The sequence below is a fragment of the Gopherus flavomarginatus genome, chromosome 2 (genome assembly GCF_025201925.1).
Source record: "Gopherus flavomarginatus isolate rGopFla2 chromosome 2, rGopFla2.mat.asm, whole genome shotgun sequence".
Classification (NCBI taxonomy): domain Eukaryota; kingdom Metazoa; phylum Chordata; order Testudines; family Testudinidae; genus Gopherus; species Gopherus flavomarginatus.
In genome coordinates this window covers 265,349,084-265,376,637 of record NC_066618.1, presented here as the reverse complement: position 1 = coordinate 265,376,637, position 27,554 = coordinate 265,349,084, and the positions used below count along the sequence as shown (strand labels likewise).

Below are 27,554 nucleotides of genomic sequence, written 5' to 3'. Positions count from 1 at the left end.
GGTATCGACAAGCTGACACATGATGGAATTTATGTTTTTACAGTTTTCTTTTTTAAAAATCTAGGAAATTACAAAAAAAAACAAAACAAAAAAAAACCCTTTGTTCACAGAACATTATTAATATTGCAAGAAGAAAGTTAGGAAATGCCAGAATCAAGGTGGTTCAGGCAAACTTTTATTACTGTAATCTTATATATGACCAGTGTAGTTCCCTGAAATTGTTTGGAGAGAATAAGTTAGTCCAAGAGAAAACAAGGACACAGAGGGCCTGATTTTCCAGTGCCTTGCACTTTGTGGCATTTATGTATGTGTAAAATGAGTCCAGAGTGCTTGTCAGATGCTATTGGTTCAGAATAGTAGCATCTTGCTCTCACTTCACATATGTGTCAGATCACCAGTTCAGCAGGATACTTGAAAATATGTTAGGCTCAGTGATTTCAATGGGCCAGCTCATGCTTAAAGTTGGATTGGAGACTAAGAACCTGATTCCTATTTTACAGTAGAGCCACTTTACACACTGTGGTGTTACTGTAAAATAGGTAGGAGCAAAGGTAAATTACAGAGTAATACTGCCACAACAATGTATGGTGGCTTTACCAGGAATGGGAATCAGGCCCTAAATGTCTGCACAAGGTGCAAGGCAGTGCAGAATCAGAGTTGAAATTGATTAAATAATAGGATTAAATATTATTACAGTTTCCCAAACTTTACAAAAATATTGCAGGCTGCTATCTTTTGACATCTATTTTTACTTATTTAAAATGTAAATATAATATGCAAATTAACAGACAGCACTTTATGGAAATATTTTTAAAAAGCAAGAGCAATGCAGGAGCAATATACGGGGACCTGTTAACCCAACGAACTGTGAACGTATCCAAAAGGTTACTTGGCCTTTTTCAAACATTGTTGATGTTTATCATGTTTTTTTCTTTCTTCCTGACCATTCCCATTGCCTTGAATACTGGGAACCAGAAATGGAACTGAGAAGACAGAAAAGGTGAGTTAGTGACATGTTACCACTGAGTACCAGTCCTTCACAGACCCTGCCATCCAGCATTTTAAATGCCAAGAGCTATTTTTTGCATAGAAATCCATTACAACATATATATGTGGGTAGTTCATTGTTTTTTGCACATGAAAATAAAAAGTTCTTCTCGCTATATGCTATTTGCAGTATCCATCCAATTGTGTTTTACACACAGAACTGCATTAACCATAGTGCAAATTGATCTGCTAGAAACTGAACATTGTTAACAGTAAGAAGCTGATTATTAATACCAGTTATTTCATGTTTGGATCATGAGAACACCATTTATAAAGTAGGCACTTTCCACACACATATGAAGACACAGGGCCAGTGCATGATTATCTGGCCTGTTTAGGTGTGCATGTGTGTTCTAATATAGTTCATGTGTTGTGTGGATAGGGAAACATGGTGATAGAACTGCAGCTTACCTCTGGCCCCAGTTCAGGAAAACACTTAAGCATGTACTAAAATCCATTTCTGTTCAGGAAAGTATATTAGCATATGCTTAAAGTTAAGCTAATGTTTAAGTATTTTCCTGAACTGGGGCCTTTATGATCAAGCAGAACAAAACCCTGGATTCAGCTACATGTGGACTTTGGAAAAATTCTGATCTGCATCTGAATCTGAACTATGTAGTTATTGTGAGAGAGAGCGCGCGCAAGAGAGAGCTTTTTTTCCATAGTATTTGTGGCTTACCTTTGTAGCAAATGAATTCCATTTCCTTTTTACATTTTCCTGTGGAATCTTTGATCTTTTTCTCAGTATTTTTTTATGCAGATAATGTATCCGTTCCATCTCTATGTTGGGATAAAATGAAGTTGACACAAGTATTTTAAGTTGCATCAGGGTGGTGGAGAATAACGCAAATATTATTAGACAAAAGATGATGCATCCAAGCTGGGGCCATGTTGAGGAGAGCGAAAACTCTGGTTTAGGGAGGCATTCATGCTTAAATAGAGAGGAGTTAAAGGAAACATTTGTTGTCTTGTGCTCTCCTTTGTTGAAAATAAACATGTTTTCATTTTTCTGTATGGGGGAAAAAGCTGGTTTTAGTTCCTATTAATTTCTTTTAAAATAGTTATTGCATTTCATACTCAGCTGTGCAGAGTGATCTGTATTAGACATGATGATCTAGCCCATCTCCTGTCAATGAAGGATTGTTTATAACGGTATGTTTACTTGTGAATCCCCAGTTGTGTGTGAAATGTGCCAAATGATAGGATTTGCACCAAGTCTTTTTGGAGTCCCTCAGTCTAAGGGGTCAAACTGTCAGGAACTTTTCCTTGATGATATTGTCCCTCTCCTTAATTTTATCCTTTTCCTACTGTAAACCATGTCAATTATTCCTCTCTGGTGTTTACACCCTTCAGATATTTGTAGACGAGTCTCTGCTTACCTTTCAGTTAGGCAAGAGCTAATTACACTCTCCTTTAGTCCATCTTTACAGAGGTATAAATGAAAGTGGTATTTTGCTGCTTGATCTTTCCTCGTAATTTACTCTCTCTGCACCCATCCCTCACCCAGTAACTTTTGTTGCTTTTTTCTGATCTCTTTGATATGTCTGATGATTAACAGCTAAAGAAGGGGTGAGGGAAATTTATTCACAAAGGTACTGTGTAAATGAGCCAGTGGATAAGAGAAGAAAGACTACAGAAGATATTCAGTATGAAACACAGATACAAAAAATGAAGTCAGATTGTGCCTGTCTTTATCAGGATTAAAGTGCTCAAGAGGTTGCAGGCTTCATTCTGCTTGACTAGTCTTTGGCCTCTATCTCTGAGACTGACCACTATGGGGCCAATTGTGGTGAAGATAGGGTGGGTTTTTTTATATGGATACCAGCCTACAGGGTATTAGAATCACTCCATAGGATCCAAATTCCATAGACTTCAAGGAAGTTGAAATAAAGGTTTGAACTTTGCAGCCTCGGCTCCAATCTACTAGGAATTGTACTCATTTCCCACACAGCAGAAAACTGAGCAGTAATCAGAAGGCTACATTGTTCAGTCAAATCCATCTCTATGGGACCAGACAGCTCTCTGCAGAGCACAGTTTGGATTATACATAGATTATCCTGTTTGTATACTACTGCCCTCTATTACAGAGACTCAGTACTGCTCATTTGTCCAGTGCAGGTAGAACTGATCACAAGTCAGAATCTCCATTCCATGAAAATCTGATATTTTGACAATTGCTTATGTCCAAGCTCAAATATTGAGTGTTCTGGGGAAATGAAAAGTCCTGAATGAAATGTAGAAACGTTTTGCTTTTGCTCAGTGAACTGCATTCCTTCACCTGAGCTGCCCCACTGCCTCAAAGAAGTTGCAACTCTGGTGCCTCAAATCCCCATTCTCATCTTTGGGTCAGGTCCCCCAGTCAGATTACATCCCCCATGATGTACTGTGGCCAGGGGATTCCCATTATATCCCACAGTGGTCCACCCAGAGAGGAAACTGCAATGTATCATGTATGTTATCTGGACAGGGAGTCCACCCAATAGGGGAAAATGAGGGCACGAAGCTCGCAAACTGCAAGTTCCATGAGAGACTGCAGCAGTATAAGTAGATTTGATTAGACAAACCAAAATGTTTCAATTGGGGAAAAACCCAATCCAAAAAACATTTTGTTTCAATTTTCCCACAGAAATCTTTGATTGTGCAGAAACCACGTTTTCCATAGGAAAAACATTTTGTTTGAAAATCCTTGACCAGCTGCAGTTACAAGTCTTAAAAAGCGAACAGCTCTCTGTCTTTGGAGAGGAAGGAGCGAGGGTTGGATTAAGGCAATTGCCTCTTAGTAGCCCCATTCCCTTGCAACCCCATCCACATCCACTCCTGTAACAGGGTGGGGGGGGAAGAAAGAAGCACAGAGCCTGCTGCTTATAGTAGGGTGAAAGTGGAGATAAGCACACTCATAGATGCCACTGCTTGGGAAAGTAAGAAGGGTGTGAGAGTTCCATAAAGTGCACTGATTGTGAAGGCTGAGGGACCATTATCCACAGAAAGACCACTGCTCAGGAGGGTGGTGGACCAGCATCTTCATGAAACCCACTGCATTGGGATTTCCTCTCGCCCTTCCTACAGAACCTATTGCTGTGCTGGGGGATGTTCCCCCAACAGTCCTCTGTGTGAGTGGGGGCTGCCACCTACAAAGGGATCTGGGTGTGGGAACTTCCCTGTAAAGCCTTCTGCTCAGAGCCGAGAGCATCTCTCTTCCCCAGGCCTACCATGTTTATTGCTCAGAATTTGTAGAGGCAGGAAGTCTGTCCCTTTGAAGAAGGGGGATCTGAGGTTGTGTCCCATGCTTGCTGTGAAGATCAGAGTGGTCATGATGTGCAGTAGAGCTGCCATAGTTCTTTCCATTATACTGTTTATGCTAACATACTTTCAGAAGCTTTGCAAATTGATTTCAAGGCCTATATATGAGAATCCTTTGCAGTGCTCATTGGCTAGGGAATAAAAGAGCAGTAACGGGGAGTGAAACCTGGACTCAGTTTTTCTCCATAGCATTGTAGAAAATCCTCAGAAATATGAGAGGCAGTGGATTTGAATTTTAGTATAGGTTTTTAAGGTGAGCGTCTTCTATACTTCCCTTTTGAAGATGGGCCATCAATTTAATTTTATTTATTGAAATTAGTAAAATATGTGACACATATGAGAGAAAGAAAAAAAATGTCTTGGCAGATCAAATATTAAGTAATTTTAAATCCCTTTCTGTTTGGTTGTAACTTGAAGCAAAATACCTAATTATTTCCCTCATTTTAAGAACTCTCCTCTTCAGAACACCTGAGATTTTTATAATTGCTTCTTGTATAAATTAACTAATTTTTTTTGGGAGAGGGGGCAGGATTAGTGTTAGCACATTTAACCCCAAGAGGAAGTAAGAAGAATTGTACCTGCTGAGCAGCAAGAAATTAACAGTAGAGGAATGGACATGTGCTACACTGTACACACAGTTAAACATCTTGAAATCCCTTTGAGGGGATCAAGAAGTTGTATACTTTATGTAAGGTTTTTAGGCCCTAATCCTGCAAGCCACCCTGGGTGGGCAGACCTCCTGTGCCTTTGCAGGCCCCACTGATGTCTATGTGGCTTCACCCATGAAACAGCTTGTAGGATCACAAACTTTGTTTGCAAGTATAAGAATGTGAGAGTAAAATGTTGATTGTTCCCTCCCTGTGGCATTCCATTGTGAGATCCACTTAGGGTGACCAGATGTCCTGATTTAATAGGGACAGTCCTGATGTTTGGGGCTTTTTCTTATATATGCACCTATTACCCCCCACCCCCTGTCCCAATTTTTCACACTTGTTATCTGGTCACCCTAGATCCACTGTAGGTATTTAGAATGCAAATTACTAGAAAATGCATAGAACATTTAGGTGGAATCCTCTTCCTAGCACACAAGCTTTCAATGCCTGTTAGTCATCTTGGGTGGCTGATGATGCTGTTGTTATGGGTAAAGCAGCCCAGAATAAGGAGTATAAATTGTTAAAATGGCCTCCAGTACAAAAAATATTGTGTATAGAGAGCAGGAATCCCTGTGTGCTTAAAAGGAAATGAAGCTATTCATAAAGAGGAATTAAACACTAGAGCTTTCTTCTGAGATATATTTTCCATTTGTTGCCTTCCTCTGTAATAAACCAAGAGCGCTACCATTTTGTGTCAGGGTACTGGTTCCTGTTTAAAATATTCTGATTTCAATCCTTCCCTAAGCAATCTTTCAGTAATGTCACACTCCCAAGATTTCATATTTAAACACTATGTGAAGCTTCAGGGTAACTTGTTGCTAAAAAGTTTGTGGTGATTGGGCTCAAGTGGCACAAATTTATGAAGGGGAAGCTGTTGTGAACAGAAACCACAGGGAGGCTGGAAGTTCCTTATGGAGGACATGACCTGGAACTTACTTTGTGTAAGGGTCCAACTAGAATAAAGTTGCCACCCCACCTGTTTACCTGACTGATTTTGTTAGGGGCACCCTACTTTGGCCTACTGCAAGTTGCAGGGTGGTTCTTTTAGGCGGGAGCCATTTCTATGTTATAAATTCTTTAAATAAAATGTGGCCACAGAGATCTTCTTCCTCACTCAGGAGCAGATCCAAGATGGAGACTGCATGGAATACATGCATAAGTGTCACTGTGCAATATACTTGAGGAACACAGTGGGGTTGGTAAAACAGTTTTAACATTTGCTCCTGAGTGATTCAGTATTCTGTTAAATGGTGAAATCTTTAAACAACTCAGCTGCACACAGAGACATCTCTTCTGTCACTTTCATGGTGATATCATTTACTATAAAAGTGGTGACCTACAGAGACCTTATCACTAATAGGCTTCCAGGATTATGCTCTTGGGAGCAAAGGACAGATTGTTTCAAGCAGAAGGACCTCTCTTTGGAACTCCATAGCACCAGAGAGCATCTTGTTAGAATGCAATGCAAAATTTGTCTCTCTGTGTGGACCTTCCCCACAATACATCAACATACAGAATGGCTGGTGAAACTGTCCCTTCTACTACATATCTTCCCCTAGAAATATGAAACCAAAGAAAGAGTAGAGAATTGTCTGGTGCCATACAGCAACATTACTTGAAGCATTGCACAGACACTATGGTAATAACCCTACTAGAAATACATGAATACATGAATGGATGGGTAATGGTGACTTCTCTGGAATGAAAAAGTCAAGGGAAGTATCTATGGGCCCGATCGAGCATCCACTGAAGTCAAGAGGAATTTTTCTATACTAAAACTTATCAGGAGCAATATATTGTATTATAGGTAAGGTACTTACTTGGTACTTGACTTTCAAATTAACTTCTAGCTCTGGTAATGCTTGGAGATGCTTGCTCACTGACAAAATTAGCCAGTAAAGCAAATAATCTACTGTTGAAAACAGAACCCAGATGCAAAGATTAATAAATACAGGGATTAGAATGCGTCCTATGCTTTTCCTTTCCTTGTGTGTAAGGCAGAGGGATGGGACTATCACATACTTTTTTCTTTCTTTTTTATTGAGTGGAAGAACACAGAGCTTTTGTTGCTGCCTTTGGTGCTCATCAAATTCAATGAACTGTTTTGTAATGTAAATATTCTTAAACTTCACACTATGAGTGCCCAAGAATTTTCTTAAGAAAAGGTATGTGCCAAGAGGAACTAGAAGGATTCCTATTATCGGCAACAACCCCTGGTTTATATAGGGCGGTATAGAAGATATATCGTTAGTAACACTCAGGATTTCTTGTTTTGTGCTGTTTAACTTCATTTTCAAATCTTCATCTGAAATTAAGTAAGAGACATTGAATTTGTCACTCAGTGATGCTACTTCTTCCACTGGGATACTTAAATGTTTAGTCTCATTATAAATCCACTGAATTATTTTCATATAGTCTTTTATAAAGGAAAATTGCTCAATCTCTAGATTGCAAGCTATACTGTCTGCCAATATCTTTAAGTTGTGAAAAATACTTTGGATGTTGCCAGCTACCACGACACCAGTCCCAGCAGCAATAAGTGCATTTCTACCTTCACGCAAGCTGCAAGAAAGAACAAACAGCATGCCAAAGCAGCGCATGTGCTTGGAGGAACACAAGCCGGTAGACAGGCCAATCCAGGTGGACCCAGAAATTGCTAAGGAAACCAAAGGATAGTGTGCTAGAAAGGAATTCAAGCCAAGAAATAAGAAGCTGCTTATGATGAAGCTAACAGTAGAGCAAACTGCAAAAAGCTCCAACAGATTCTTCCAGCCAGGCTTCCTCTCTGATACAAAAAGTCTCCAAATGTATTGAGTTATTGAGGCAAAAATTCTCATTTTCTTCTGAAGGTTGGTAATCCACTGATGGCTCATACTAGAAATAAAGGAAAACAAAACATGTCATTAGTCACAGTTAGCTGCAGTCTATTAGTAATATGCTTTCAACTGACTGACAAACAACACTTTGCATTACAAAATCTGCAGGGGTTTGGGGGGAGAGAATGGGGCAGCCAAGGAGGACTCCGAACCAGAAGAACCATCTCTATGGTGCAAAAGGATAGCTCCATCTGTATGTCCATTCAGTCCTTCACCACTCACCAACTGTATTGGCAAAGTGGCTGAACCAAAAGATACTTTAGCATTTTTCAAAATATTTGCGTCCTTTTTCTTAAATTGTAGATATATAGATTTAGTGTTTGACTTTATATATATTCATTTTGGCCTAGACTGGGTCCTCATGCTACAGGGTAGTGCATGAGAGTAAGCCCCACCCTTCTCCTCAAACACACACATACTCCCCTGCACAGTTATGTTAGCTTTGCCAGAAACTGCGAGCAGAAGATGCATTCCCAGTACTTCCCATTGTGACAGGTATTTCCCTACATCCCCCCTGAATTTTCCAAACACCCCCCCTCCCAAGTTTTATAAACTAGTTACATGCAGTGTTGCCAATTTAGTGATTGTTTGGACATTTGAATTGAAATTGAAACATTAATACACACTTTTATCATACACTGTATATGCTTTTAAATACATGTATCTGAAAAGTATAAAAGATTTGAAAAGTATGAACATAGATTAGCTTCCTTATACAGCTGTTGTTTTTTATGACAATGTCAGTGCATTCATTTCGGTGATGTTGGCCAACCTAATCATTTCAAATTATGATCTGTAAGCAAAGTCTAAATGAGCTCTCCCTGACAGCTGATGATGAAGTGGCGGCTGGGGGGAAAGGTTTCAGGACCAGATTGTATTTACATTCACACTTAATCTACCTAGGTATCCAGCAAACAGGGCTGTGTTGCCCAAGTGATAGATTTTGGCTGGGGTTGGGTTACAAATCACTTGAATGCGGGGCTGGCAGGGAGAATGAAATGTTGTTATTCTTATTGTATGAGTAAAGGGCAGTAGAACTGTACTTAGCCTGTGTTGATTGAGGGTATCAAGAGAGAGGGTGGGGACAGGTGTTTTGCTTGATGGTCTGCCTAAGTGAAAAGTACTATTTGACCTGCCCCTCTCCACTGTTTAAAGACAGAGCTGATTAGGCTCCATGTTAGTCTCTTGTTTTAACTGACCACTACAGCTGAAATCACTGATAATCAGGTCTAAGTGCTTAGATCTGCTGTGGGACAGTGTTTCTGTGGAAGAGACAGCCCAGTCTGCACTAGCAGAGAGGTTCTCCTACTGAGAGCTCAGCTGAAATCACTGAGAGCTGCATGGAACCTCAAGAGATCAACTCGCAGAGGTCACAGTGACAGGTGGCAGCAGAAGGTGATGGCGCAGGGCCATTGACAACAGAGCGGTGGAGTGAATGGTGGCACAATGAACAACAGTGGCCAGAGCAAACAGTGAGCAGCTGGAGGAACAAGCAAGGTACTTTCTTGCCCCCCACCTGGGAGGTAAACTCACGTGAAAGCACCTGAGTCTCCACTGACCAAAGACAACACAAGTGAGTGTTAATGAGGCTGTTAAGAATGCTGGAAAAACAACACAGTTCATGCGAACAAACATAGCTGTGGCATCATACTTTCTATTTATGCAAGGGATACCACACACTGCAAACTGGAGGCCATTGTTAAGTGCATTGTCACTTGTTTATCCTGAAGTTGAACACTGGTTCTGAACAAGACCAGCAAATGCAAGAAACTCAACTGACTGACTAAGAGCATGTGGTGCCACAGTGAAAGACTCAACAGTTAAAAAAGTGAACAACTCTCTCACCACATTCAAAAAATTTGCATACATGGCTGATGAATGCACCTAAGCAAATGGGCAAATATTAAGTCACTGTGTACGTTATCTTGATGTCAGTGGTAGGTCAATAGATGCATCTCTAGATGTTCAAGTTATAGAAGACACATTGGCTGCATCTGTGACAACCCACATCTTAGAAGAGTTAGACTATCGTAGACTATCAGGGTTGGAAGGGACCTCCGGAGGCAACCTAGTCCAACCACCTGCTCAACACAGGACCAATCCCCAACTAAATCCCCAAATGGCCCCCTCAAGGGTTGAGATCACAACCCTGGATTTAGCAGGCCAATGCTCAAACCACTGAGCTATCCCTTGTTAAATGCTTGTAAATTGGACCCCAAACAGATGGCTGCTTGTGCATTTGATGGTGCTGCAAACTCCTCTGGAAGACATGGTGGAGTACAAGCTTTGCTCAGAGAAAAGTGTAACCCTAATCTCTCCTATACACACTGCAGAGGCCATCTAGTCCAACTAGCACTAGTACGAGCTGCAGACTCTTCAAAAGACATTAAAAATCCGTAAATTTAATCTCTTCATTATGTTCTTTTTTCAGCAAAAGTCCAAAAAGACTGAATATCTTGGAAAATATACAGAAGATACTCTGGGACTAAAGTTCAAATTAGTCCAACCTGGGAAAACCCTCTGGCTTTCTCATGAGCGATCCTTGGCTCTTGTCTTAAAATTACTCTAGCTGTTATTACTGGCTTTGGAAAATATCTACCAAGATGGGATGGCTCTAAGTAGTGAGGCCGGTGGATTACTTTTGCTACTAAGTTCAGAGAAGACTATTGCTATTCTCTCTCTTGTAAGTCTTCTGTTGAAACCGCTTGGGTCACTAAACAATGCCATCCAGACATCTGCTACAACTGTAGCAGATCTTTGTCCAGCAATAGAAGCTACATTTGGATCAATCAGAGAGCTATACATTGAAAAAGTACTGGAAGAAGCAAAGACTTCAGTCCAGAAGTTGACTAATGAAGGCATTTATATTGAATCCTTAAATGAAGAGGACAAGAAGTGTTTAAGACATCTGAAAAAGCACACAGACTTGATTCTTAAAAATCTACAACAGCAACTTCTAGATTCTACTCAGCCTCTATGTAGCTTTTACAGATCCCTGTCCTATAAAACACAGACAGTTGAGTGGAGTGAAGCACCACCAGCAATGGGGCTGCCATGTGCTCAGGACAGGATAGAGAATTTGAACACAGAGTGGAATATCATACGATGAATGAATGGAGATTTGACTTCAACTTCTATTTTATCATCACTAGTGGCTCAACCAGATCTTTAGGCTATGTTTCCTGGGATGAAAGAAGTAAGAATTCATCTCTTGCTACTCCCAGTCACAACAGTTATAGTTGCGCGTTCTTTTTCATCACTGAATAGAATTTTGTGTTCTGAAAGAAGTCACCTTCTGCCTGATCATGTGAACTAACTAATGAGCATATCAGTTGAAGGAATGGAAGTTCCGGACACACGAGAAGCCACCAAAGATGAACGCATTGCATTCAAGAAGTTCATTAACAGAGTTGTGCAAAATTATAACAAGAAACCAAGAAGGATGTAGACGTAGTGCTTTACAGAAAGCTTGAGTAGCCAACTTTAATTTGTGTCATGATTTTAAAACATGAGTTAAATCTAATAAAATGGTCATGAAACATTTTTCAGTTTTTACTATGGTGTCATACAACTCACCTACATCCTCACGGTCTCACCCCTCATCAGCCCTGAGGTTCCCCCTCTGTAAATTCAAACACCCCCCCTTAATTTCAATTCCTGGAGAAAACACTGCATTGTGAGCAACTGAGTGGGTTCATCCCCTTCCTCAGTGCACCAGCCAATGGAGCTGTCTGGGTGGGAGTGAGGGAGTGTGCTGTCTTCTGAAATGGGATGCAGCAAAGTACTCCTTCCCCCTGCCCTGGAGGAAGAACCATACCATCTCCCAGGGCAATGCAACTACATATTGCCCTTAATACATACAGTGAGGGTTAACATTTCAGGTTCCCAAAAAAGGACATTGCCAGAGGGAGAAGAGCTGCAGGGAAAGGGGAGGTGGTATTTAGGGGGAGAAAGAGAGGAGGGAGAGCTAGATGGGGTACCTGTGGAGGGGGTACTCACTGGAGGTGGGGGACAGTGTTGCTTCCTGTCAAGGTGGCAGGATGGCTGGCGCAAGCCCAGGATGCAGCAACAGCTGTCAGTCAACACTTCCCTTCGGGACTCCTGACCTAGGGCTGGAAGCTGGGGCCTGTGTCGGAGGGATTCAGCAGTTGTGGCTTGCAGAGGAATGGACCAATCAGCTGTGGATGCAGGGGAGAGATCAATTGGGAAGCAAACCAATTGGAGTATTTTCTGAGCTGCAGCTTGCCTGCTCTGCAAAAACCTGGACATTGCATGTTATTTGAGAAATCCTCCCAAACAGAGAAAGGGAAAAGAGGCAGTGTCAAGGAAAACCTGGACTTGTGGTAACCCTATAACCTTAAAGACCCACTCTTGCCCTCTATAACCTTATTTCCTATGTGCCACTGTGTGTGAATACATACGTATGTGTTTAAATTAGAGCATTCTTGTGAAATTAAATCACAATTCAACATTTGCTAGGTAATATGTTTCCTGCAACCACATCTTTTTTTCCCTTCATTTTTTACAATATGTTTTTAATAGTGAGATTTCTCCAAAAATACAGGATGAATTCATATGCATATTAAAGTTTTAACATATTATGATGTCAGATACCAATTAAATAAGGTAAACTATTGCAATTTTGGCCTGTAATAGGAAGCTGTTGTCTTTACAAAAAACATTTGAAGATATTACACTGGGTTTTCTTTCACCTGAACACAGCAGGTTACCAGTAATTAGGCTAATAGTTCACACAAATACAGTATTTTACTCGCGCTTGAGTATATGAATTCACTGAAGCATTCACTGTATTGCGTGTCTCTTTCTCTCCTTGTTGTTACTTGTTTGGTTTTAGCAGTACCAGGTTTGCATATGATACAAGTTTAAAGTAAGAGAGGAGCAAGTTGTGTAGTGGTTAGAGCAGGGGCCTGATTCCAGCTATGTTCTAGTCTGAGACTGCTTTGTTCCATTCTCCACTCTGTCATTGCCTCATTGTGGCTTGGCCATTCAGGTGTGGAGCATAACCTAATGGCTGCTTTGTGCTCTTAGTGCTCATTGACTTTCAATGGGAATTTAGGGTGCACAACAGCTCTTTGGAAATGCGTAACCCCTACAAGTATCAGGCTTGGAGAAGTCATTTAATCTCAGTTCCTGAGTTTACTCAGCTATAAAATGAGTGCAGTAGCAGCTGGTAGTTATAATGCTAGACACATCAGAGGAAAGTTATAATTAATGTTTGTGAAGTATTCTGGGACCTTCAGATAGAAGGTGTCATGTCAGGCTTCAGATAAGTGACTCAGGGATAGAACTGAGAAGGGAACATAGAAGAAACCAAATTTTTACCCTAGCCACTAGGAAATATGTTCCTTCCTATCTAATCTATCGTGAGCATTCTCATCTCCTTATGTATTGTCTGTATTGCTGTGTGGGTTAGTACACACAGACAGAGTCCTTAGAATGAGGACATGAGCTCAGTCACAGCAGAACATGTGTTTATTATTGGAAAAGGGGACAGAATCACACCCTGTTGTTGCAAAATTCCTCTCAATGTTACTCCATGAGTCAGGGTTCCTTCCAGACGGGAGGAGCTGTAGCCTTTAGGGGCTGTCTATGGATGTGATGCACATGCATAGACCCAGCCAGCACAGTAACTCTGTTACAGTCAGTGGTGAGCCGGAGCCAGTTCGCACTGGTTCATGTGAACCAGTTGTTAAATTTTGAAGCAGTTTTAGAACTGGTTGTTAACCCGCTTCCCTGTGAGGGGACGCTGCGGCTTTTATGGACTCTGGCTGGGAAGTGTTGTAATTACACCTTTGGCTGCCGGGGGCGCTGCGCTGTGGGAGCCATGTGGGCTGCCAGCTAGCCCTGGGCATGAGTCCTGTTGCTACTGCTGCTCCCACAACCCCTGGCCTTGGGGCTCCCGCTGCTGCCTGGTGGGTCACTGGCTGCTCTGCAGGGTGTAGTATGTGTCCTGCTGCTTGGGCTGCTCCGAGGCACTCTCCCCATGAGTACACACCACCCTGCCTGCAGACAGCCCCTGTCTCCATCCCCTGCCACACCCCCTGCTCTGCCCACAGCCAGCCCCTGCCACACACCCTGCCCTGCCCGCAGCCAACCCCTGCCACACACCCTGCCCTGGCCACAGCCAGCCCCTGCCGCACCCCCTGCCCTGCCCACAGCCAGCCCCTGCAGCACCCCCTGTCCTGCCCTCAGCCAACCCCTGCTGCACCCTCTGCCCTGCCCACAGCCAGCCCCTGCCGCATCGCCTGCTCTTCCCGTAGCCAGCCCGTCACACTCCCTGCCCTGCCCTCAGCCAGCCCCTATTGCACCCCCTACCCTGCCCGCAGCCAGCCCCTGCTGCACCCCCTACCCTGCCTGCAGCCAGCCCCTGCCACACCTCCCTGTCCAAAGCCAGCCAGCCCCGCACTCCTCTGTCTCCAGCCAACCCCTGGTGCACCTCCCTGTGGCCCTGCCCAAAGCCAGCCAGCCTCTGCCCTGCCTCCAGCCAGCCCCACATCCTCTTGCCTCCAGCCAGCCCCACACCCCCTGCCTCCAGCTAGCCCTGCCCCATGCCCCATGTCCACTGGTGCCCTGCAGTTCCCAAGGCAGTAACCCTGCACACCTGCTTCAATGAGGGGGGAAGGGAGCAGCTGGGACCCACACATGTGTACATGCTAGGGTGACCAGACAGCAAGTATGAAAAATCAGGACGGGTGTGGGTAATAGGAGCCTATATAAGAAAAAGACTCAAAAATTGGGACTGTCTCTATAAAATCGGGACATCTGGTCATCCTAGCACACCCCCAGGGAGTGGCGGGGACCCACACATGTGAACCGGAGCTCATTTCTAGTTCAGGCCCATCTTTTTAAAAAAGAACTTTAGGTGGGGTTAACATACATTCATATTTTCCTGCATGTCAGGCTTTTTGGTTCTTAAAAATTTTAAAAATTCCTCCCAGGAGAATATGGATGTTTGGTAACTCTATTGGTACAAAAAATACATACTGTGGCACATCCCTAATATCAGAATTTTGTATCGGGAACCGGCTGTTAAGATTTTGGCAGCTCATCACTGGTTACAGTATGTAGTCTAGTTCAGCATTTCTCAGATGCAGCCACCAGGGGCTTTTCTTGTGGCCACAGCCCCCTGGACTGTGATGAGGAGGGAGGGCTCCCTCCCCGTGCCCCTACCTTTTGCACCTGGATGCACTGCCTTGATGTTGGTTGCTAGGGCTACCAGCAGGGATTGGATCCTGCCCCCCTCTGGAGTCACCTGGGCCACAATGCTGGACAACCAGGCAGCCAGTGAGTTTCCTGCCTTCCCAGGGGCAGTGGGGCTCAGGCTTTGGGCTTCAGCCCTGGGTTGGTTGGGTGGCAGGCTCTGGACATGGGGCTTCGGGCTCCAGCCCTGGGCTCTGGCTGCACGACGGCAGGTCCTAGACTCAGGCCACATGGCTTCGGGCTCCATTCCTGGGCCCCGGCCTCCAGTTGCAAGACTTCAGGCTCTAGCAGCAGGGCCTCAGGCTCCAGCCCCCTGCTACTCCCTCAGCCTCCATCTCCCCTGGCCCCCACTGCCTCCCCCGACCCTCCATTCAGGGCTCAATTTGTCCCTAGGCTTGCCAGGGCTGAGTGAGACTGCTGTGAAAAGTGATACGTGTATGTTTGTTAATATCACTTTTCACAACAGACTTACTTGCTAGCAATAAATAAATACATCTCAAAATCATTGTAATTTGTGCATATTTATTTGGTTTTCCTAAAGCTGATTAAGTATTTTATGAAAAAGTGTGAGTGTGGCCACCAGCAAGAGTTGGTGGCCATATTCTGAAGCCACCAAAAATGTTGGTAGCTGGCACAGGTAAGGGATTACTTATGTATTATTATTGTAGCAGGATTTTGTAAATGGATTATTATAGTTTCATCTAATAGGGAAACCTTTAATCTACACATGAAAACAAATACACGTGTTAAAGTTTTAATAGTAGGCACTTGCACGGTGGCAGGACAGAGGTGGATCAGCAGAGGGCCAGGGATCAGAGGATTTTCAGCTATGCAGGTACTTTAGTCTTTCGCCTCAGCAAAGGGAGTGGGTCCAGGACTGTGGAAGCTACTCCACCTATTAGGCTGGTGTAGCATCTAAAGGGCAGCACAGATTTCACCCCACAGCTTCAGTGGGAGGATTCCTGCCTTTCTTGCCCATATTACAATACTCCAGTCCCCAAATGAGTTACATTAAATAGATCTGGTATTCAATTTTTTTCAGTCTCAGAGAACTTCTGTGAAACTCCTAAGATACTTCGGGCTGTAGTCCTTTGTGAAGGTACAAGGAATTTTTAAGCTCTGCTAAGGAAGCAGGCAAATCTTATAAACTGTGAAATCCAAACTTCTGCAAACCAGATCAAGGAGACTGCAAGCTCCGATGGTGAAGCTTTGGTAAGTTCTATGGGTCAGATCTTCAGTTGGTGAAAATTGTCATAGCTCCACAATGGAATCAAGCACGGAACTGGAGGGCTACAATAGAGATATGACTGAGGGTCTGACCCAGGACACTGAAAAGATCTGGATTTCTGTTCCTTAATGAATAATTATATAAATCAAATGCAGATTTTTTTAGCATTAATGTTACATTAAGACAAGCACTCAAATGTGAGAAAATCACAAATTATAAGGTTGATTTCTCTTGCATCTTCCCTTTAACACAAGCATATATTCTATTTCTCTTCTCCTTGTTATATAGATACTTCCATGCATTATTGTTTGTTAATGATTATACTCCCATAAAATATGTAGGCTGTGATACATGGCCGGGGAATCAGCATACAACACAGAAAAGATTGCCCGGATCTAAGGGTATGTCTACACTATGGGATTATTTCAATTTTATATAAACCGGTTTTATAAAACAGATTGTATAAAGTCGAGTGCACGCGGCCACACTAAGCACATTAATTCAGCGGTGTGCGTCCATGGTCCGAGGCTAGCGTCGATTTCTGGAGTGTTGCACTGTGGGTAGCTATTCCGTAGCTATCTCATAGTTCCTGCAGTCTCCCCCCCACTTAGAATTCTGGGTTGAGAGCCCAGTGGTTGATGGGGCAAAAATCATTGTCGCGGGTGGTTCTGGGTAAATGTCGTCAGTCATTCCTTCCTCCGGGAAAGCAACGGCAGACAATCATTTCGTGCCCTTTTTCCCTGGATTGCCCTGGCAGACGCCATAGCATGGCAACCATGGAGCCCGTTCAGCTTTTTTTTTTACAGTCACCGTATGTGTACTGGATGCCGCGAACAGAGGCGATACTCCAGCGCTACACAGCAGCATTCATTTGCTTTTGCATGATAGCAGAGACGGTTATCAGTTGTTCTGTACTGTCTGCTGCTGGTGTAAATTGGCAATGAGATGATGGATATCTGTCCTTCTGTGCTGTCTGCTGCTATCATGGTTGCCTCTGGCTGAGATCGGCCGGGGGTGCAAAGCCAAAACTGGGAATGACTCCTCGAGTCAATTCCTCCTTTATGGTTTCTAAAAATAGAGTCAGTCCTGCCTAGAATATGGGGCAAGTATACTAGAGAACCAGTGTATCAGAGCACAGCTGCTCTGTGTCAGATCCCGCAGAAATGATGAGCTACATGCCATTCACGGGGGGTCCCTCTGCAACAACCCCACCCGTTGCTTCCCTTCTTCCCCAACCTTCCTGGGCTACCGTGGCAGTGTCCCTCCCCATTTGTGTCATGAAGTTATAAAGATTGCAGGAATAAGAAACAATTACTTGTTAGTGAGATAAAATGAGGGGGAGGAAGCCTCTCAGTGCTATGACAGTCTAGGCAGGACACTAAGGGTGTGGGGGAGAGGAGCCCAGCATGCCGCTGCTATGATAGTCTAGGCAGGACAGAATCTTTTCTTTACACAGGAAAGAGAGGGGGCTGATGGAGCCCCCAGTTGCTATGATGAGGACAGTTACCAGCCATTCTGTACCATCTACTAGGAATGACCGAGAATCATTCCTATTTTCACCCAGGCGCCCCCGGCCAGCCTCACCTGAAGCCAGCCTGGAGCACTCACGGGTTGATAATAAGGACGGCTACTATTCCTACTGCACCGTCTGCCACAGGGCAGGGGAGAGGAGTGGATACTGCTTTTCACTGCTGCAGAATCCCGTCTACCAGCAGCATTCAGTAGACATAGAGTGACATTGAAAGAAGTCAAGAAACAATTTCTTTCTCTTTTCTTTCCCGTGGGCGGGGGGAGTAAATTGACGATCTATTCCCTGAACCACGCCGGACAATGTGTTTGAACCTACAGGCATTGGGAGCTCAGCCAAGAATGCAAATACTTTTCGGAGACTGCTGGGGACTGTGGGATAGCTGGAGTTCTCAGTACCCCCTCCCTCCCTCCATGAGCATCCATTTGAGTCTCTGGCTTCCCGTTACGCTTGTCACGCAGCACTGTGTAGCATGGAGATTTTTTTTTCAAACGCTTTGGCATTTTGTCTTCTGTAACAGAGCTTTGATAGAACAGATTTGTTTCCCCATCCAGCGATCAGATCCAGTATCTCCCGTACGGTCCATGCTGGAGCTCTTTTTGGATTTGGGACTGCATTGCCACCCGTGCTGATCAGAGCTCCATGCTGGGCAAACAGGAAATGAAAATCAAAATTTCGCATGGCTTTTCCTGTTTACCTGGCCACTGCATTCGAGTTCAGATTGCTGTCCAGAGCAGTCACAGTGGTGCACTGTGGGATACCTCCCGGAGGCCAATACCGTCGATTTGCGGCCACACTAACCCTAATCCGATATGGTAATACCGATTTTAGCGCTACTCCTCTCATTGGGGAGGAGTACAGAAACTGATTTAAAGAGCCCTTTATATCGATATAAAGGGCCTCGTAGTGTGGACAGGTACAGCGTTAAATCGGTTTAACGCTGCTAAAATCAGTTTAAAAGAGTAGTGTAGACCAAGCCTCAGATAGCTTTTGAAATTAGGGAGATGAAAGAGAGAGAAATACCAAAGCAAGACTTTGGACACAAGAAAAGCATTAGAGCCAGGATGGTGGATATTTGACACCCATGAAATATGCATACACTCTGAAAACAAACTTGAATGTCTAATTCCAGGAGGAATGGGCTGTTGTTATGAGTTGCAAAATTGGCATGTGTTTGCATATCACTTTGCTAAAGTTTAGCAAATACGGGGCCAGATTGTCCCTAGTCTTTGTGCTGATACACAGTGTGGAGTTCACAAGGGGCTATTAGTGATCTGAGTCCCATGGCCCCTGTGATAAATGAAGTGAGTGTCTGCAAGGGGGCGGGAGAAGAGGTTCTCTTTTATGAACACCCTGCCAGCCAGTTAGCTGTAAAATCCCCTCTTGGTGTCAGTTCTCTGCTTGCTCTACTTGTACAGAGTTAACAAGCCCACAGGTAAAAGATCAGGAGTGGGCACCTGACCAAAAGAGCCAATGCGAAGGCTAGAACTTTTAAAATTGAGAAAGAAACTTTCTTTTTGTCTGTTGTTCTCTGGAGAAGGAAATAGAGAGAAGCAATGCTATAAGCAGGAATTCTGTGGAAGGCTCGAACCAGGTATAAAAATTCATCTTCATACCTAGAAGAAATCATTGGACTGAGCATGTTTAGATCAGGTTTATTTCTTTGTTTTGGCTTGTGGATCTCCTCTGTGCTAACCCCATCTGCTTTTGTTTGCTTGTAACCTTTAAGCTAACCCCAAGAAAGCTATTTTGGCTGCTTAATTTTTGGACTTGCTCTTTTAAAATCTAGCAAAAGCCTAAATTCCAGATGTGTTTTCCTCCTTTTTGTTTTTATTAAAATTTACCTTAAGAACAGGATTGGATTTTTGATGTCCTAAGAGGTTTGTGCATGTTGTTTGATTAGCTGGTAGTAATGGCTAATTTCCTTTGTTTTCTTTCTCAGCTCTTCCCGGGGGAGGGGTGTGTGAAAGGGCTTGAGGGTACCCCACAGGGAAGAATGCCCGAGTATGCCTTCCTGGGTCTAATGGGGGGCGTGCATTTGGGTGGTGGCAGCCAAGCCAAGGTCAGAGAAAAGCTGTAACCTTGGGAGTTTAATACAAGCCTGGAGTGGCCAGCATTAATTTTTAAATTCCTTGCAGGCCCCCATCTTCTGTACTCAAAGTGACAGAGTGGGGATTCAGCCTTGGCAGCCCCATTTTCCTTCCGTAGTCACCCAGGGCAGTCAGTACAGTGCCTGTGTTTGGGAGTGCTCGGAAAGCAATTGTGCACAATCCTGTCCCCAGTCCCTCCAGCTCCACCTCACAGCCTACTCAGAACAGTGCTAAAATCACACCATCTAGATCACTGATTGCAACTCACCTGCTCAGCAGCTGTTTGTTTTATTCCCTCACCACCCAATTCTTAAATATAAAATGTCATCACCTGAGTATAGCAGGATCACTATACAGGGTGAACACTGGGGACTTCCTTTAAAAAAAAAAAGGTTTGAAAGCCAAAAACTCTTTGGAGTTGCATCAGCTACTCGCTCTTTTGAACAGCTGATCGTCCCTAGAAATTAACACCCTGGTTCAGAATTAGAAACAGATCTGTGTGAAATGGTTCAGCTAAAAATCATGCGTCAGTCCTTAAAACAAGTGGTAAATTCTGAGAGCTTTCTGGAACTTCTAATATGGAAAAAGTAAATCAGTGAAGCTATGCTGAAGTATGGCTACGTTGCATTTTAGTAGGAGGGAAAAGAACAACCCCTCTATATCTACTGTATTATAGAGGCAAAGTGCCCTCCAGCAAAGAGTCTCATCCTTTTGTGTCTGTTGCCTAGTTTTGGAGCATTTTGCCCGTCAGCGACCCTGCCCTTTCATTTTTACAAGTCCTGTATCTTCCTTTCAACAATGCAGCATGGTTATCCTTGTATTCTCCAGCATACACAGATTGCCATTATGCATAACAAAAAGAGAAATTAGTCTGGGAAAGCAATTTCCTCCCCCTAGATTCCTATTTTTTGTCGGCATCTATATATTATACTATTGAGGGAAGGTGGATCCTAGTGATCCGTGCAAAAGATGGGAGCCAGAGACTGCTGAGTTCTACTCCTGGTGCTGGCCTGATTCTTCCTGTGTCCTCAGGCAAGTCACTCAATCTCTGCCTCAGTTTCCCCCCCTGTAATTTAGCTATTTAAAACAGGAATCCTCATAATCATCTAATTTGCTGGGTACTGTAAGTATTAATTATGAGAGTGATGCCCGTGGCATTTAATGTTTGTCATGTGTTTTGATGATGTAAGGATTACAGACTGGAAGAGCTAAGAACTAGTATTTAATCTCATTTTTAAATGAAAGACAAGAATATTGGCAAAGGGCTTTTAGCCCAGATTGTAGTCTTCAGACACTGTTCATTGTTGTTGAAGTGGGATGAAGAACAACTGCATCGTACCAGAAGTTCCTGGAGAACGTCATCTCACTCAGCCACAATCCCTCTGCTAGAATGGGAGTTCTGTCACCCTTTTAGAGCACATGCTCTCTACACACCTTTTTCCAGCCCCTTCTCCTCTGTCGGGTATGGAAGACCTTGGGTAATAAGCATTATTTTTTGGGGGAGTCTAGCATTATACCAGCCTGTGCTCCCCAGCTCACTGTAGTTGTTGCCTCTGCGGGATCACAGGTGAGGGAGGTTGCTTCTTGTACCCTCTCCCAATCTCTTGTTCACCAATAATATAGCCATTCCTTTATATTTCACATTCATATTCTAGCACTAAAATCAAAGACAAGACTTATCAGTGGTGCCGAAGGGAAAGGAGACCAACACGAGGACATTTCTAAAAATATCTCTGTATGTTGTGGACTGCAACATTATATAATGAATGAGAGCTATACTACTGATATACAGCTTCACTACCCTCGTCCAAATTCTTTATTGATTTTTTTTAAAATGACTTTCACCTTGGAAGGAGCATGCAAAATTCTGTCTCATAAAAATGAGAGAATTAATGGAATTTGCCAGCTAATATCAACTAGCTTCCACAAAATATTTTGACTTGTCAGTACAAATTCTAAATCAAACCACTAGACAATATAAACATGGCTCATTTGAAAGCCATGATTGAATATTGTAAAGGCATACAGTCAAATACTGAAGTCCTTACTCCATTTTGACACAGTCTTTGCTTGGGAAAAGCCGAAGGACTGAAACGTTGCATAGTCCATACACAAGTTGTCGGGTGGGGTGAGGGTACTTGCATAATCACAGTCTGCTTCATGACTATATAAAAGTCAAGCATAGTTTGACCACAAGTGGCCCCATTATTTCAACAGCTACTTGAAGGGAAAAGATTACTCATAAGGAAAAGGGTGGCATTATGAAACCATTCCCCAGACAATACACAGTATTTTTATATAAAGCAAAAGTTGTATTAGTGGCTGCATTTTACATTGTGATTTTATCTCATGCACTATACTTGTGCTTTGCATACTGTTTAATTTGTTCTTTAAAATCCACAGAATACATAAAAGTAGGAAAAACAAAATCACATCTAAGTTTCAAAATATTCCCCTCCCATCTCTCCACCCAGTTTCAGCCATCAGGGTTACACTGAGACTTAGAGTAGTTATTTCACCTTTTTAGAAGTACCAGGAAATGCTAAAAGGGTTTTATGAAGAGAAAAAATAAATGTAGAAAAGTTGCTTAAAACTACTGCTTGCTTGGTAAGTGTGGGGCATTCAGCACAGAAATTAGAGCCTGGCCCAGAAGCCCACAGAAGTCAATGGAAAGACTCTTAGGGTATGTTTGCACGGCAATAAAATACCCACGGCTGGCCCATGTCGGCTGACTTGGGCTGTGGGACTATAAAATTGCAGTGTCGACGTTTGGGCTCAGGCTGGTCCTGGGCTCCAGCCTGAGCTTGAATGTCAACACTGCAATTTTATCGCCCTGCAGCCCCTCAAGCCCGAGTCAGCTGATACAGGCCAGCCATTGGTGTTTCATTGCAATGTAGATATACCCTTACTGACTTCAGTCAGGCCCTTGGTGTTCAATGGAAAGTTCGTATATTTAAATTGTATTTAGAGAGGGGAACGAAGGCAACAACACACATATCAATTACAATGCATAATGTTACATACATGAATGTGTAACTAAAATGCAACCATACAGCAATACAAAGAAAATGAGGTACAATAACTATCCATACACAGACAAAAACAAAGATGCATCTAAACACCACACATTCTTAATAAGAACCAAAGGACAATAGACCACCTTTGAGGTGTATGACTCAGTAAAGATAATAAATAGTGCAAGGTGGAATGGATTAATTTTATTCTTTAGGTTAGTGAGTTTCTCCATTGTAAACACATCCAGGACTGAGCCAGATGCTCACAGAAGACACATAGTGATTATGCCATGGGGCAGCAGTAGTAAGTCTTGCAGCTACTAAAAGAAAATGGAGGAAGGAATAAATTTTTCTAGTAGGAACATTGCTATCAACACCCCCACAATGTTATGGACGCAGGCCCCGATGCTGCAGACCTTTAAAAACATGCTTAACTTCAAGCACAAATGTAATTTTTTGTTTGTTTGCAGCCATAGTTAATTGTGTGGGAAATCCCAAATGTAACTTGTATTTAGATTAGTTCCCCAAATATTTGTATGAATGTACAATTGAGCCACTTATGTTCTGGAAAGAGCCCAGAGCTGAATTTCAGTGCCATCATTTAGGATCAGCGCTTCAGCTGGTGTGATTTGTTGTAGCTTCACTAACTTTACTGGAGCTAACATAATTTACACCAGCTGAGGATCTGGTCCTTAAAGTGAATGCTTAGTCCTGGAATATTAATTTAATTTTTAACAGTGTAAAATCAGTACTTAATAGTTACAAACAGTTAATTGATTTTCCACTTCAAGCCCTTTTCAAATAGAACCCTAAAGATTTACTTACATGTTCTTCCGTAAAGCACATGGGTTGCTGTACTTCTTGATTTTGGTGAGAAGCAGGGACTGGAGCTAATAAAAAGTTTCACATGAGCCACTTGTCCCTCTACTCCCCTGCTGAGTCAGGCACACCACAGTTGTGAAATTATTTTGGTTTTGACAAAGATAAATGAGGATGTAACTCATGCACAAAACTGAAATAATGTATAATTTGTAAGTGCCATTTTTTCCTAAAACTTTCCTCCTGTCAGAATAACAGAGATCAGCAAATGAGATTTAGGGACAGACTTGGATACCTTTAACTTAGGTTGAAGAGTGTTTTACTCCACAAGTGCTCCCACTGAAATCTATATAAGCACTTCTGGAATAAGGTGCTGCTCACAGTCAGTAATGGTTTTGGAACGTAGCTCTTACAAAATACATAAGGAATTCTGCCAAGATCATACACCCTAAGACAATTCTTGAATTATGTAAAATGTAGAACTGGGTGGTCCTTAAGCTTAAAACAGGGCTTTTGTATGCACTTTTAACTGTAAAAAAATGTCTTAACAAGAGACAGAATAATACCCAACACTACATAAGTGTTTTATATTTTCAAAGTTCTCTTCTGTAATGAACTAACTAATTCTCATGACACCTCTGAGCTAATTAAGTATGTGAACAGGCACCTTTCACAGCCTGCATAAATACATGACCTTATGCTATCATTATTAACATTTATTATTTGTATTAAAGTAGCACCTGCAGCTCTTGGTCTTGAATCAGGGCTCCAGTTGGTAGGCACCGTACAAACATACAACAAAGAGATGGTCCCTGCCACAATCTGAGTATGACCAGAGACAACAGGTGGATACGACAAACAGATACGGGTAGCACAAGGAGACAATACTCATCAGCAATGGTAGCCGTAACCAACCCTTACCAGGGGTGAAAGTAGAAATAGGGAGTTACCGGTACTGGGCTGGGTTGGGGCTGGGTCTGGCCCCTTGGGCAGAAGGGGCGGCGATGGGGGGTCAGAGCCAGCTGCGGCCCGCCCTGTACCAGTAAGTGTCCTCCCCTCCCCCGCTGTGGTAGCAGGGGCAGCCAGGGGCTCTGGCAGCAGTTTAAAGGGCCCAGGGCTCACCGACGCTACCACCCTGGGCCCTTTAAACCACTGCTGCTGCTACCCCAGGGCTCTGGCAGCAGGGCTCCAGGGGCTATTTAAAGGGCCCGGGGCTCCCCTGCCTCTAGCGCCCCGGGCCCTTTAAATAGCCACCGGAGCCAGCCGGAGCAGCGGCGGGGCTCTGGCGGCTATTTAAAGGGCCAGGGCAGTAGAGGCAGCAGGAGCCCCAGGCCCTTTAAATAGCTCCTGGAGCCCCGCCGCTACTCCAGGGATCTGGGGGCTATTTAAAGGGCCCAGGACTCCTGTGCTTCTACCGCCCTAGCCCTTTAAATAGCCTCCAGAGCCCTGGGGTAGCTCCAGGGGCTATTTAAAGGGCCCAGGGCAGTACATGCAGCGGGATCCCCAGCCCTTTAAATAACCCCTGGAGCCCCTCCACCACTACTCCAGGGCTCCAGCAGCGGGCTCTGGCAGCAATTTAAAGGGCATGGGGCTCCAGACTATTGAAATTAGATGAAGGTTTCTAACCATTAGAGGAGTGAAGTTCTGGAATAGCTTTCCAAGGGGAGCAGTGGGGGCAAAAGACATATCTGGCTTCAAGACTGAGCTTGATAAGTTTATGGAGGGGATGGTATGATGGGATAGCCTAATTTTGGCAATTAATTGATCTTTGATTATTAGCAGGTAAATAGGCCCAATGGTCTGTGATGGTATGTTAGATGGGGTGGGATCTGAGTTACTACAGCAAATTATTTCCTAGGTGCAGGCTGGTGAGTCTTGCCCACAGGTTCAGGGTTTAACTGTTTGCCATATTTGGGGTCAGGAAGGAATTTTCCTCCAGGGCAGATTGGCAGAGGCCCTGGAGGATTTTTGCCTTCCTCTGCAGCGTGGGGCACGGGTCACTTGCTGGAGGATTCTCTGCACCTTGAGGTCTTTAAATCATGATTTGAGGACTTCAATAACTCAGACATAGGTTAGGGGTTTGTTACAGGAGTGGGTGGGTGAGATTCTGTGGCCTGCATTGTGCAGGACGTCAAACTAGATGACCATAATGGTCCCTTCTGACCTTAAGTTTATGAGTCTAAGTTACGTATGTCTCAAAACTTTAGATGGGAGTCTTTTGGTGTGGAGTTTCTTTTAGACTGATCTAAATAAATAAATCAACTCACTCTTTGGTCCTAGGCTATGGAACATTTTTATCAATGCCCTGATTCACTGGGTAAGTTTGGCAAAAGCAAACAATATTTATTTACTATGGCTTAATGTAAATGTACACAGCTAGGAACAAAGAATGTAGGCATAGGTGCTGACTCCGTGGGTACTCTGGGGCTGGAGCACCACACGGAAAAAATGGTGGGTGCTGAGCACCCACTGGCAGCCCCTCTATCAGCACCTCCCCCTTCCCCCAGTGCATCCTGCCCATCAGCGGGCCCTGCCCATCAGCGCCTCCCCCTCCCTCCCCACACCTCCTGCCCACCGCAATCAGTGTTTTTCAGCATGCAGGAGGCTCTGGGGGATGGGGGAGAGCGAAGATGTGGTGTGCTTGGGGGAGAGGCTGGAACGGGGCAGGAAGAGGTGGGGTGGAGGTGGGGCCTTGGGGGAAGGGGTGGAGCAGGGTGGGGCCTGGGGCAGAGCCAGGGGTCGAGCAGCCCCTGGCACATTGGAAAGTGGTGCCTGTGAATGTAGGCCATATTTACAGGATGGGACTGAATCCTCAGAAGCAGCGACACTGAAAAAGATAAGAGGGTTATGGTGGATAATCAGCTGAATATGAACTCTCAATGCGGTGCTGTAGCCAAAAGAGCTAATGCAATCCTTGGATGCATAAACAGGGGACTGTCAAGTAGGAACAGAGAGGTTATTTTATTTCTGTTTTTGGCAATGGTGAGACTGCTGCTGTGACACCATGTCTAGTTCTGGTGTCCTTGATTCAAGAAGGGTGTTGATAAAGTGGAGAGGGTTCAGAGAACCACAGCAAGAGTGATTAAAGGACTAATAAACATACATAAGTGATAGACTCAAGGAGAACAAGCTGTGTAGCTTAAGAAAAAGAAGTTTAAGGGATGACTTGATCACAGTCTGTAAGTACCTACATAGGAAACTAATATTTGATAATGGGCTCTTCAATCCAGCAGAAAAAGGTATAATGAGAGCTAATGACTGGCAATTAGAGATAGACAAATTTAGGCTGGAAATACAGCATAAATTAGGGTAATTAACCATTGGAACAATTTACCAGTTCCCCAGCACTGGCAATTTTAAAATTGAGATTGGATGTTTTAGGAATTATTGTGGGTAAATTCTATGGCCTGTGTTATACAGGAGGTCAGAATCGATGATCAGAGTGATCCCTTCTGGCTTTGGAATCTATGAAAGTTTATTAACGAATATTGGGATTCCTCCATGACCTTTCTACGTGGCTTATCCAGAACACCTCATCCAGTTCTGGAAGAGCATTCTTCTAGTTCCCTGGGATCCAAAAAACTCAGTTTGACTCCAACTTATCACTCAAGTTACTTTATTATGCATGTAACATCTCTTTGCCCACCCCAGCGAGGCCCAGATGCAGGGGTTTAGGTACAATTCCAATTCATGTCATACACTACACAGTTTATATAGATCTTCCCTAACTACTAACATCTATACTTCTTGCACATAAGGACTAGGTTTGCCAGGTGTC

At 43.6% G+C, this 27,554-nt stretch overlaps 1 protein-coding gene across 1 annotated transcript; it reads right to left on the bottom strand.

Annotated features, from left to right (window-relative positions):
- Positions 1-52: 52 nt before the first annotated feature.
- On the bottom strand, positions 53-23,832 carry DCSTAMP (dendrocyte expressed seven transmembrane protein). Its single transcript, XM_050941017.1, has 4 exons — positions 23,783-23,832; positions 6,821-7,874; positions 1,727-2,056; positions 53-983 (listed from the first exon to the last, which is right to left on the bottom strand). Exons 2-4 carry the CDS (start codon positions 7,871-7,873, stop codon positions 900-902), a joined length of 1,467 nt encoding a protein of 488 aa, XP_050796974.1. The 5' UTR covers position 7,874; positions 23,783-23,832; the 3' UTR covers positions 53-899.
- Between the last annotated feature and the right edge of the window lie 3,722 nt (positions 23,833-27,554).

Excerpts from the sequence above, each read along its gene's own strand:
- DCSTAMP (XM_050941017.1), bottom strand. The coding sequence starts at position 7,873 with ATGAGCCATCAGTGGATTACCAACCTTCAGAAGAAAATGAGAATTTTT. Across the intron at positions 2,057-6,820 it reads ATTTGAAAGTCAAGTACCAA|AAAAATGAAAACATGTTTAT; the intron begins GTAAGTACCTTA and ends TCCCCCATACAG. Across the intron at positions 984-1,726 it reads GGAATTCATTTGCTACAAAG|TTCCATTTCTGGTTCCCAGT; the intron begins GTAAGCCACAAA and ends CTGTCTTCTCAG.